We start from the raw sequence: 9842 nt of genomic DNA on the forward strand, positions 1-9842 counted from the left end.
TATTCAAATATTCGCATTTTTGGTCGGCATATTTTTAAACTTTCGTATATATACTGTAATGTTGTTCATATTAAATTTTCTTAAAAATTATTGGTTTATAGCTATAATATTGTTATTGTTATTAATCTTATTATAAATCTATTATTTTGAACATGAGAATTTAAAAATCGGATTTTAACGGCTTAATATGACTTAGCGCCAAATTGGCAGACAAGTTTTCACCTAGGTTATTGTTGTGGTATTTTTAGAGCTTCTTCGGATTTATTGGCAACCCGCGCACGGTCTTACTCGGGTGCACATTTATAAGTTTCTTTATTTATTGATAATTATTAGTTACGCGCAATTATCGCGATGCAACTGCAGCAAGTACATGGTAATGAATTCGGTTGCCACTGAAGTGCGCGCGTCCGCCTTGCAAAAAGTGCAGAAAGAAATCCGTCCATAAACAGATTAGTGCCAAGAATAGTTTGCTTTGATCGAAACGAAATCCAAATCCGAATCGGATCGAAACAAACGATGGATGTGGTGTGTGTAATCGATACCGCGGTGGGCGACCATCTGGAGGACCGCCTCTGCGCGCTGGAAGAGATAATGCAGGCGGTGCAGTCGGCGGGAGCCAATTTTCATCGGGTTCAGGTGCGACAGATGGGTTATACAATGATATATAAAAATGATATATATCCCAGTGAAATCCCCATCCATCCTTGCAGTTTGAACGCCTGGATTTCGGTGAAACAAATGTGTTGGAGACATTCTACAATGCCGATGTGGCCATCATAGATCTGAGCATCCTTACCCAACAGCGTCCGTTGTCCTATCACTATGGCGTTAGGGAGAGCTTCAACATGAAGGAAAACATCCTCATCTACAACGATGTCGAGTCCAAGCAGACACTTAGTCTTAAGGTGCGTTACACTGTTTACCTTACCAGGTGTGCCGCAAACATCTGAGGGCGTGATCGGGACACCGTTTCCGATAAGATAAATGCCATGACCAGCAAATGTGTAGAAACGGCAGCCTAGTTGCAACTCCTGGACTAGTTGTTGTTGGCGATCTTGCTACAGTCAAGCTTCCATAACACGGAACGGGATTTACTAGAAGTTTCTATAAAAAAATATTTTATCAGCAAATAACAAATGAAAGTCTAATCGTTCCCCGACTATTATGATCCATATATGCTGTATTTTTGTTGTCTGAAAAATGTAGGCATATCTTTATGTAAACATTTTGTATTAAAAGATCGACATCTCAAGCAAAAGTTCGTTCGATTTATGGAAGTTCGACTGTATTTCCGTTGAAGCGCTTTCGTTATTTTTGTTTTGGCCGCGGTCGTAAAACAACAAAAAGCGTCGGCCCCAACAATAACAAATGCGAGCACGCCCACGCAAACACTCAAAGAAGCACGCACACGCTTAAAACAGCGGCATAACACCAACGCACTGTGGCCTGCATTCACAGTGGCGGCCATTTAATTAGCAATACCCCTTTGAAATTGCAGCTTTCTTGTGCCAGCTACCTGTTCCTCAGCTACAAACTGAATGCGGAGAGCAATTCCTGCCACCTGACCAACCAGCCCAACAGCAACAAGGAGCCTGCCGCCGAGGCACGGGTGCCCACCCTGCAGTGGCGCCTCAAAAGAAAGCTGCAAGATGTGGAGATCCAATCAAAGTGAGTGCATTTACGGGAAATTCCAAAAATGAACGTCATTTGACACCAAAAGATTAATTTTCTACATATTTAAAACATTTCCTTGCGTTGAGTTGCTGTATAAGTCACGATTTGCCTGTAAAATGATTCAGGCTACTTTACTATATTAAACTAAGAAATGAATGTAAAATGTATGAAATAATACTAAAGATTATATGGCTTTAAAAAGTCACGTTTTACATCTCAAATTAATAAAAGCGTTTTTATTCAGATAAAAATTGATTTTACAAAATAATTTTAGAATTTATTGCTTTATAATAAAAAAATAATTTATAAACTTAATTAAATTTGTAAGACAAAACAGAGAAACATATTTTAAATAATGAAGGAATAACATTTTGGATCATTTTCGTTATTTTGCTTTAACTAAATATTAATCCTATTTTCGGTTGCTTACAGAGCCCACATGCGAGAGAAATTTCTCAGCGATATGCGAACTGCGAGGGACACGTACGCCACCAATGGCGCAAAGCTGCAGAGCATCTTACATGAGATGCGGAAGCGTTTGGACGATCCACATGTCCTGTCCGGAGAAGTGGTGCATAGCTTTATGTGCTCGCTAAGGGATGTGCAGGACTATGATGCAATGGTGAAGCTGGTAAACGACCTGAAGAACATACCCAACACCCGGAAGTACGTGGAGACGGGCAACATGAGTTTTTTGTATGCCTTCGCCCTGAACCGTAGAAACAGAAAAGGCGACAGGGAAAAGGCATTGGAATCATCACTAAAGGCACTGGAGAAGAAGGAGAATCATTTTCCGGACATGCTCTGTCTGTGCGGTCGCATCTACAAGGACATCTTCGTGGAGTCAGATTATACGGACGCTACTAGCCTGGCGCATGCCATCAAGTGGTACCGTCAAAGTTTCGAAGTGCAGCCAAATGAGTACGCAGGTATCAACCTGGCCACCCTGTTGGTCATCGAAGGCAAGGAGTTCACCAATACTGAAGAGCTGCAGCACATCGGTATGACCCTAAACAATTTGATCGGAAAGAAGGGCAGCCTATCATCACTGAGCGAGTATTGGGATGTGGCTACTTTCTTCGAGATCTCAGTTTTGGCCAAGGACTACGCCAAGGCAATTCAGGCTGCTGAATGTATGTTCAAGCTGAAGCCACCCAACTGGTATCTTAAGTCTACAATCGGCAATATCTCTCTTATACACCGTTTTCGCAAGAAGCCGGAGGAACGCCAACCTCCCATCGAGGAGCAGGTATTTCAGTTCTGGATGGACTTCTTCTTGGAGGCCACAAACACCGAGGAAGTCAAGAACAGCATTCGCTTTCCTATACTGGTTGGTATATCTGCTTTCTGCATTAAACTTTGCTTACTTTAAACTTAAACTTTTAGATCCTAGAACCGCAGAAGATTTACATGCCCAGTTATGTGACCATTAACATGGATGCAGATGAAAAGTCCATTCAGATTGTGAATAACTGCCTGGCTCACGCTAAGAATGAGTGCAAGAAACTCCATGACTTCATTTTCGTGGCATCGAAGATCAAGTCCGTCAGCCTTTACAAGCGGGATGATCGTTGTGCTTATTTGTATGTCCATCACAATTCAGATGACTTTCAAATATACTTTCCGTCCACCGAACGCCGTCAAAAGTTCTATGATCTGATCCTGGAGATGACAGCTGATCAAGTTGTTTTTGTAAATCTCAGCAATGATGATGCGCAAATCGAAGTGGGTATTTTAGTCTAATTTTATTCTATGACTAAGACTAATTATTCTTTGTTTCAGTACGAGTACGACTACGATGAGCAGAACCGCAAGATGGTGTTGGGCAAGGGTACGTACGGAACAGTGTATGCCGCTCGTGACAAGCAAACGCAGGTGCGAATCGCCATTAAGGAGGTACCTGAAAAAAACTCTCAGGACGTACAACCGCTGCACGAGGAGATTAAGTTACACTCGCAACTGCGTCACCGTAACATTGTACGTTACTTGGGTTCACGCTCGGAGGATGGCTTCTTTAAGATCTTCATGGAGCAGGTGCCAGGAGGCTCGCTTTCCGACCTTTTAGAGACCAAATGGGGTCCGCTCAAGGGCAACGAGTCCACAATAGCCTTCTACTCCAAGCAGATCCTCGAGGGGTTAAAATACCTTCACGAACAGGATATTGTACACCGCGATATCAAAGGCGATAACGTGCTGGTGAATACGTACAGTGGCGTGGTTAAGATCTCCGACTTTGGCACCTCCAAGCGGCTGGCCCGCATAAATCCGATGACAGAGACCTTTACGGGCACCTTGCAGTATATGGCTCCGGAGGTCATTGACCAAGGTGTTCGCGGCTATGGTCCAGCTGCTGACATTTGGTCTTTTGGCTGCACAAATGTTGAAATGGCCACTGGAAAGCCGCCGTTCGTTGAGCTGGGTTGCGCCCAGGCGGCGATGTTTAAGGTGGGCTACCACAAGAAGCATCCAACAATACCCGATGAATTGTCCGCCAATGCCAGAAACTTTATTCTACGTTGCTTTGCAATCAGTGTGGTGGACCGTCCCTCAGCCTCTCAGCTGCTCGACGATCCTTTCTTACAAGCGTGAGTTCGTATAATAGTTTGCTTAAGAAAATATTCCTCTTACTGCTATTTTAATTTGATTCAGTAAAACTCGAAAACTGCGTCCTGCTCTGCCCATCAACACTGATTTTGGACGGAGCATTTCGGTCCCTGCTGATCGACTTGTACATAAAACCACTCCGCCGCTGAGCTACAACACAACCTGCAATACGCCGACAACGCCGGAATTGGAGTAAGTTTATAACCTTTAATATGAGTTTGACCTTGCTGAATTACTACTATTTATTATCTTATCTTGGGAAAAGCTCAAAAAGCATTTATCATTTGTATATTGTGTTGTTTATGAAAATGGTACTCTGTATATCAGATTTTACCGATATCGTCCGGTATTATAACCACTTGTAATTATCGTTAAGTATACATATTGATTGGTGTTATCACTTAAGTGTGTCGTTAATGATCAGCGAATGTGCTCCCGGGTTTTGCTACTTAGAAGGCCAAATAGACGTTTGATTAAGAGTAATGTGATTTTTAATTTTTGGTTTATCTTCTCTAATTTAGCATCAATCACACATCCTCGGTGGACATTGATGAGCTATCCACCAACCAGTTTTTGTTGGAGCGACGCAATTCATCTGGTTTTTTGCTATCGCCGGAGATTGAACCCTCCACACCCTCCTTGCGCACGAGCATCAGTGAGACAAGCGAGACTGACGGTTTCTACCGGCTGAAAAAGGATTCACAGCGTCGGACGACGCTTTCCAAGGTGCTGGCATTAGATGAATCCAAGATCTGCGAAGATTGGATGAATAAGGTCTATGCGGACCAACACTCGATTGCTATTCGAAAGAGCGATTTGGAGTTGTTGATTCGAGGACTGCGGGATTACATAATGAATGAGAACGAGAAGCATTTGGAGGCCACTATTAATGAATTGAAAAAAAATCTGAACAACGACGCGGTGGCTTTGGACCATCTGCATTTAGCCCTGTACTCCTTTCAGGATGCCGTGGTCTGTGTGCTGCGAGATCATTGCATCAAGCCTCACTGGATGTTTGCCTTGGATAATCTTGTAAAGAGGGCAGTACAGGCGGCCGTTACGATTTTTTCTCCTGAACTGGGCGCCAATCTGGCGGACAAGGATCTGTCTGGAATTGATGATGAAAGCGTGCACACAAGTCTAATGCAACATAGTTCTACTGAAAGTCAGGAAAAGCATCACCAGAGTCTAGAGAAAGTTCTGCCCTCGAGCAGCACTGGAGGAGGTGGTGGACTGACGCCAGCGGAGTCGGGTGGCGAGGCTATTGCCAGTTCGGTAGAGTGCGCCCGAATTTTAAGAGACATCCGTGAAAATCAACAAAAGTTGCAACGCCAATTGCTTGAGCAGCAACGTCAGAGCATAAGGGCCCTCCACAACATCAGTCAGGAGCTGGCCCATATTTATATGGGCGGAAGAAAGAGATTAAGGTGGGTTAATCACTTAATAATATATTCCTATATATCCCTTTATTTATTAACGTATATCTTAACAGACGCACCATTAACGGTTTCAACAAAAAGTGCCATAGAATGAGTCCCAGTGTGGCCGGAATGTCCGGGGTCCGTCCGACTATAACAGGCAATCCCCGGAGGCAGCTAAACAAGCATCACTTTGGTCTTCACGAAGTAGACGAGCAGTTGGAGCAGTGGCTATCCCAACAGGATATAGATGAGTTTTCAAAGACCCTCATTCTGAATGAAGGTTTTACGTTTGAGGATTTCATCTATAACATGGAAAAGTTGGACCTCATGAGGCTGGGTTTGCGGTAAGATGAGAACTTATGGGAGACATTTAATTTATTTTTTAACTACAATTTAAATTTTACAGCGTTGGAATCGAAGTGCGGTTATGGAAACTCATTATACAGGAACGGGCATGTACCTCATCTGAATGCGTGGATAGCCCGCCAAGCACTTACCACAAACCCATTGGAGGCAATTGCTCTTTGGCCCTGATTGACAACAATAATACACTAGCATCACCAACTACAACAACTCCCGGAACGCCAGGCATCAAAACGAAAATCAAAAAAAGCGAAAGTGAATACGATTCGTGCAGCGAGTGACTTTAGTTCAGAAGCTCTTTAAGTTGTGCCTTAACAGATACTACTGATTAATTGTTAATGTTGTCCATGTGCTACTAACCGCTGTGAAGCTCAGCTCAGTGAGTTTCCAGCAACCCTGGCTAAGATTCGAGCATATTGACTCGTGTTTTTCGGAGCTTTGAGTTTAAGAAGATATGAGTCTATGTGTCGAAATTTTACCAATGCATGTTAATTTATAAAAAATGGAATTTAAGTGCCTTTAATTTATATAAAACAAAACTGGAACAGAAAATATATTGTGAAGTGCTTTGCAACAAATTGAGTTTTCATCCATTGGGAAATAAGTTAGGTTTATAGATGTAAGTTGGGATAGTCGGTATTTTAAGGCAAGAAAACAACATTCTTGATAACTTTTCTAGTTCGTTTGCATTTATTTTTTTTGTTAAGTTTTTTGTTGTCTTTAACTGACATTGCAGAAGATTTGATAATTGAGTTTACATTGCTTTTTGTTATGTAAGAAATTTGCATAATTTTTTCATTATTGTTGTTTTTGATGTTATTCGAAAGCGTTTCGTTCTGTTGCTGCAGTTGTTCTTGCTGTTGTTGTTGTTGTTGTTGTTGTTTTTGTTGCTGTTGTTGTTGCTGTTGTAAGTAATTAGATGTTGTTGTTGTTGCTGTTCTGGTTGTTGCGCCAAAGAATTTATGCCTTGGACTCGGCCTCGCTGGCGGTGGCCTGGGACTGGGCATCGCTTGATTTGCCATCGTCGACCTTGCCAAAGACACAGCAAGGGCACTTCTCCTTGAGGGCCAAACGGTATTTGGGATGGCTATATGGAACAAAGATCATTAAAGGACTTGAGATTACCATACCCTATTATTAAATCCCACCTGATGCCGTATACAATTGGATTGTAGCAGGCAGCCGACTTGGCGAAGCAAGCTCCCCAAATGGTGTTCAGTGGTGTAAGACCCTCGAACTTGAAAAGTCCCATGCAGTTGATCACCAGGTATGGAGTCCATGCCATGAACCACAGGGTGATGGTAACCAGGGCAACCTTGGCCAGCTTGCCCTCAGCGCTCTTCTCGGCATCCTCAGAGGAGCGGAGGGACTTGACATTCATCTTCTTGGCCTGCTCGCGCATGGCCTTCTCGTGGGCGGATACAGCCTGGGGGGGAATATACCTTAATTAATCACCGGGATAAGGTAGTCACATCCAGTCACTTACAGCAATGATGAACCAGTAAGAGTAGCAGATCAAAAACAGCGGGATATAGTACACGAAGATGGAGTAGAAGATCAGGTAAGAACGTGGATTCCAGTCGCGTTCCAAGTAATCAATACCGCACGATGTCAGGTTACCCTCCGGCACATACCTTAAAATTAACCAGGAATTTAGTTTTTTTTTTAATCAATTACTTTTAATAAATCTTTCGTAATTTTTCTATTTCTCGTTCCTTAAAAAAACAAAATGATTTTAGAACTCTTTGATCTTTTCAAAACTTGTAAGCTTACGTTAACCAAATTATGTAACTAAACAAACTAAAATAAATAAATTCATGGAAGTTTCTTAGTTGAAGGACTCACCTGCTCCAGCCGAAGGCGGGCGCCAGGCACCAAATGCTAGACATGAACCAGATGTAAGCTATCTTGCCCAGGGCCAGCGGAATGGTCATCGGCCGACCGGCCATGCCCTTGACAATTACTTGGTAACGATCCAGCGAGATCATGCACATCGACCAGATGGAGCTGCAGCCAAAGGCTGAGCCCAGTCCGGCGTAGATGTCGCACATCATTGGGCCAAGCACCCAGGTCTCGAAGTACAGATTGATACCCATCATGGGAGTGTTGGTGATCATGATGCCGAAATCGGAGATGGCCAGGTTAATAACCAGCAGGTTTGCGGGAGTGCGCAGTGACTTGGTAGTGGCGAATATGTAGATCACCACGCCATTTCCGCACCAGGAAATCATGCCGATTATGATCATGTAGGCGGTCAGGATTTTGGCCCAGATGGGGTCCATGGCGGGAAACTGGTTCCAGTACGGACTGATCAGGTGGGCCATATCGGGGGTGACCTTGTCCACCACCGATCCATTGGATAGAGGGGGCAAAGTGTGGCCCCAGTTGCGCGGCTGCTACTGCAAAGCTGCAACACCGAACAAATATTCAAATTTCAAAATGCAGAAGATAAAACTCCAAGTGATCTAGGGATTCCAGACTGTCGTACCTCTCCATTGTGTCTTAGTTGTTGGCTGCGTCACTATATCCCGCCTATATCACACTGTTTACATAAAAAGCTGCAAATTCACTAACAATATTTCTAACACTTTTTACATAAAGGATTCCTGGATTCTGAATATTTCACTGGGGCGGACTATTCGCGGCGATTGGTCGTTGGAAACCTGCATTGCTTGCATTTTGTGTTCTGGCTTTTATAGTTTTTTACCCGTAGCTCACAAAACCTCTGCGTTTTCAAATTCAATTAGCCCAGCCTAAAAATATATGTATAATTTGCAGAGGAAAGTGTCGACAGCTTTTGGCTTATAATCATAATAGCCATAACAAAAGCCAGCGCACATCGCAATGGGCCAATGTCAATAGTTAAAGACATTTCAAAGGCTTCCAAGAAGGGTTCTGGCCGAGCTTTAGTTTTGGTCTGACATTGTGCCGAAAGATGCGTGGAAAGTCAGCGATTTAATGTGTCAATGCTCAAGAAATCGATGGGGGAAATATGAGAAACTTGAGGAAAAGCAAAGCAGCTGCAGAAGAACCTACAAGGGCGACCACACTGCGTATGCGCAATTAAGCATACGCAGCGTGTGCGTTGATGAACGCATATCTTGAAAGCCTAGATAATCTTGGATTAAATGAGGAACCCCCAACTGTCACAAACCATAAAATAATCTCTTTAAATGACCAAAAATGAATTCCCTCTCCCAAGCACTAAGCTACTTATGGTTTTAGCTATGGCGATTGATCTATTCGCACCTCCATTGAATTTTCCGCACATGTTTTTGTTTTTGTGTGGGCATTTTGGATTTTATTTTGTCAATCCAACTTTGGCATAAAAGCCTTTTGTTCGCCATTGTGCGCTCGCTCAACACGTTCTCTTGAATTGGGTCAAGTTTTAGGCTAATCCAGCTGGATGGGATGTCACGCTTAATGCCCAACCCTAATATGGAACTAAACCGAAATAACTGTCACTTGATGTGACAGTCAACACATGTTAGGCTTGGCGGATCTTTCGGTTAAAATCAATTACACACCGCAAAACAATAAAACAACAAAAAGTCTGGTAATAAATATTTCTATTTATACATATATGAAGTTAGCCATCGAAAAAGTTAACAAAAATACCGAAGCGCAAAACCGGAAGCTACGCTCAGATCGGCATTATCATTATAATCATTATCTTGGCGTCATCGTTAGCCGCACTTGCGGTTCCCATACTTACGTATTTACATATATATATGTACATATATATATAATATTGTTTAAAAAAATATCATAGTATAAACT

At 42.8% G+C, this 9842-nt stretch overlaps 2 protein-coding genes across 2 annotated transcripts; one reads left to right on the top strand and one right to left on the bottom strand.

Moving 5' to 3' along the window:
* The first annotated feature begins 265 nt into the window (after positions 1-265).
* Positions 266-6636, top strand: LOC108117100 (mitogen-activated protein kinase kinase kinase 15). The gene is made up of 10 exons (XM_017229311.2): positions 266-636; positions 711-905; positions 1499-1668; positions 2107-3004; positions 3061-3399; positions 3457-4259; positions 4324-4470; positions 4800-5705; positions 5771-6043; positions 6106-6636. Exons 1-10 carry the CDS (start codon positions 517-519, stop codon positions 6341-6343), a joined length of 4089 nt encoding a protein of 1362 aa, XP_017084800.2. The 5' UTR covers positions 266-516; the 3' UTR covers positions 6344-6636.
* Positions 6637-6909: 273 nt separating this feature from the next.
* Positions 6910-8723, bottom strand: LOC108117103 (opsin Rh1). The gene is made up of 5 exons (XM_017229319.2): positions 8551-8723; positions 7908-8469; positions 7549-7696; positions 7211-7488; positions 6910-7149 (listed from the first exon to the last, which is right to left on the bottom strand). The coding sequence occupies exons 2-5, from the start codon at positions 8384-8386 to the stop codon at positions 7023-7025; spliced, it is 1032 nt and encodes a 343-aa protein (XP_017084808.2). The 5' UTR covers positions 8387-8469; positions 8551-8723; the 3' UTR covers positions 6910-7022.
* Between the last annotated feature and the right edge of the window lie 1119 nt (positions 8724-9842).

This window comes from Drosophila eugracilis, unplaced genomic scaffold (assembly GCF_018153835.1).
Source record: "Drosophila eugracilis isolate 14026-0451.02 unplaced genomic scaffold, ASM1815383v1 contig_440, whole genome shotgun sequence".
In the NCBI taxonomy this organism is placed as follows: domain Eukaryota; kingdom Metazoa; phylum Arthropoda; class Insecta; order Diptera; family Drosophilidae; genus Drosophila; species Drosophila eugracilis.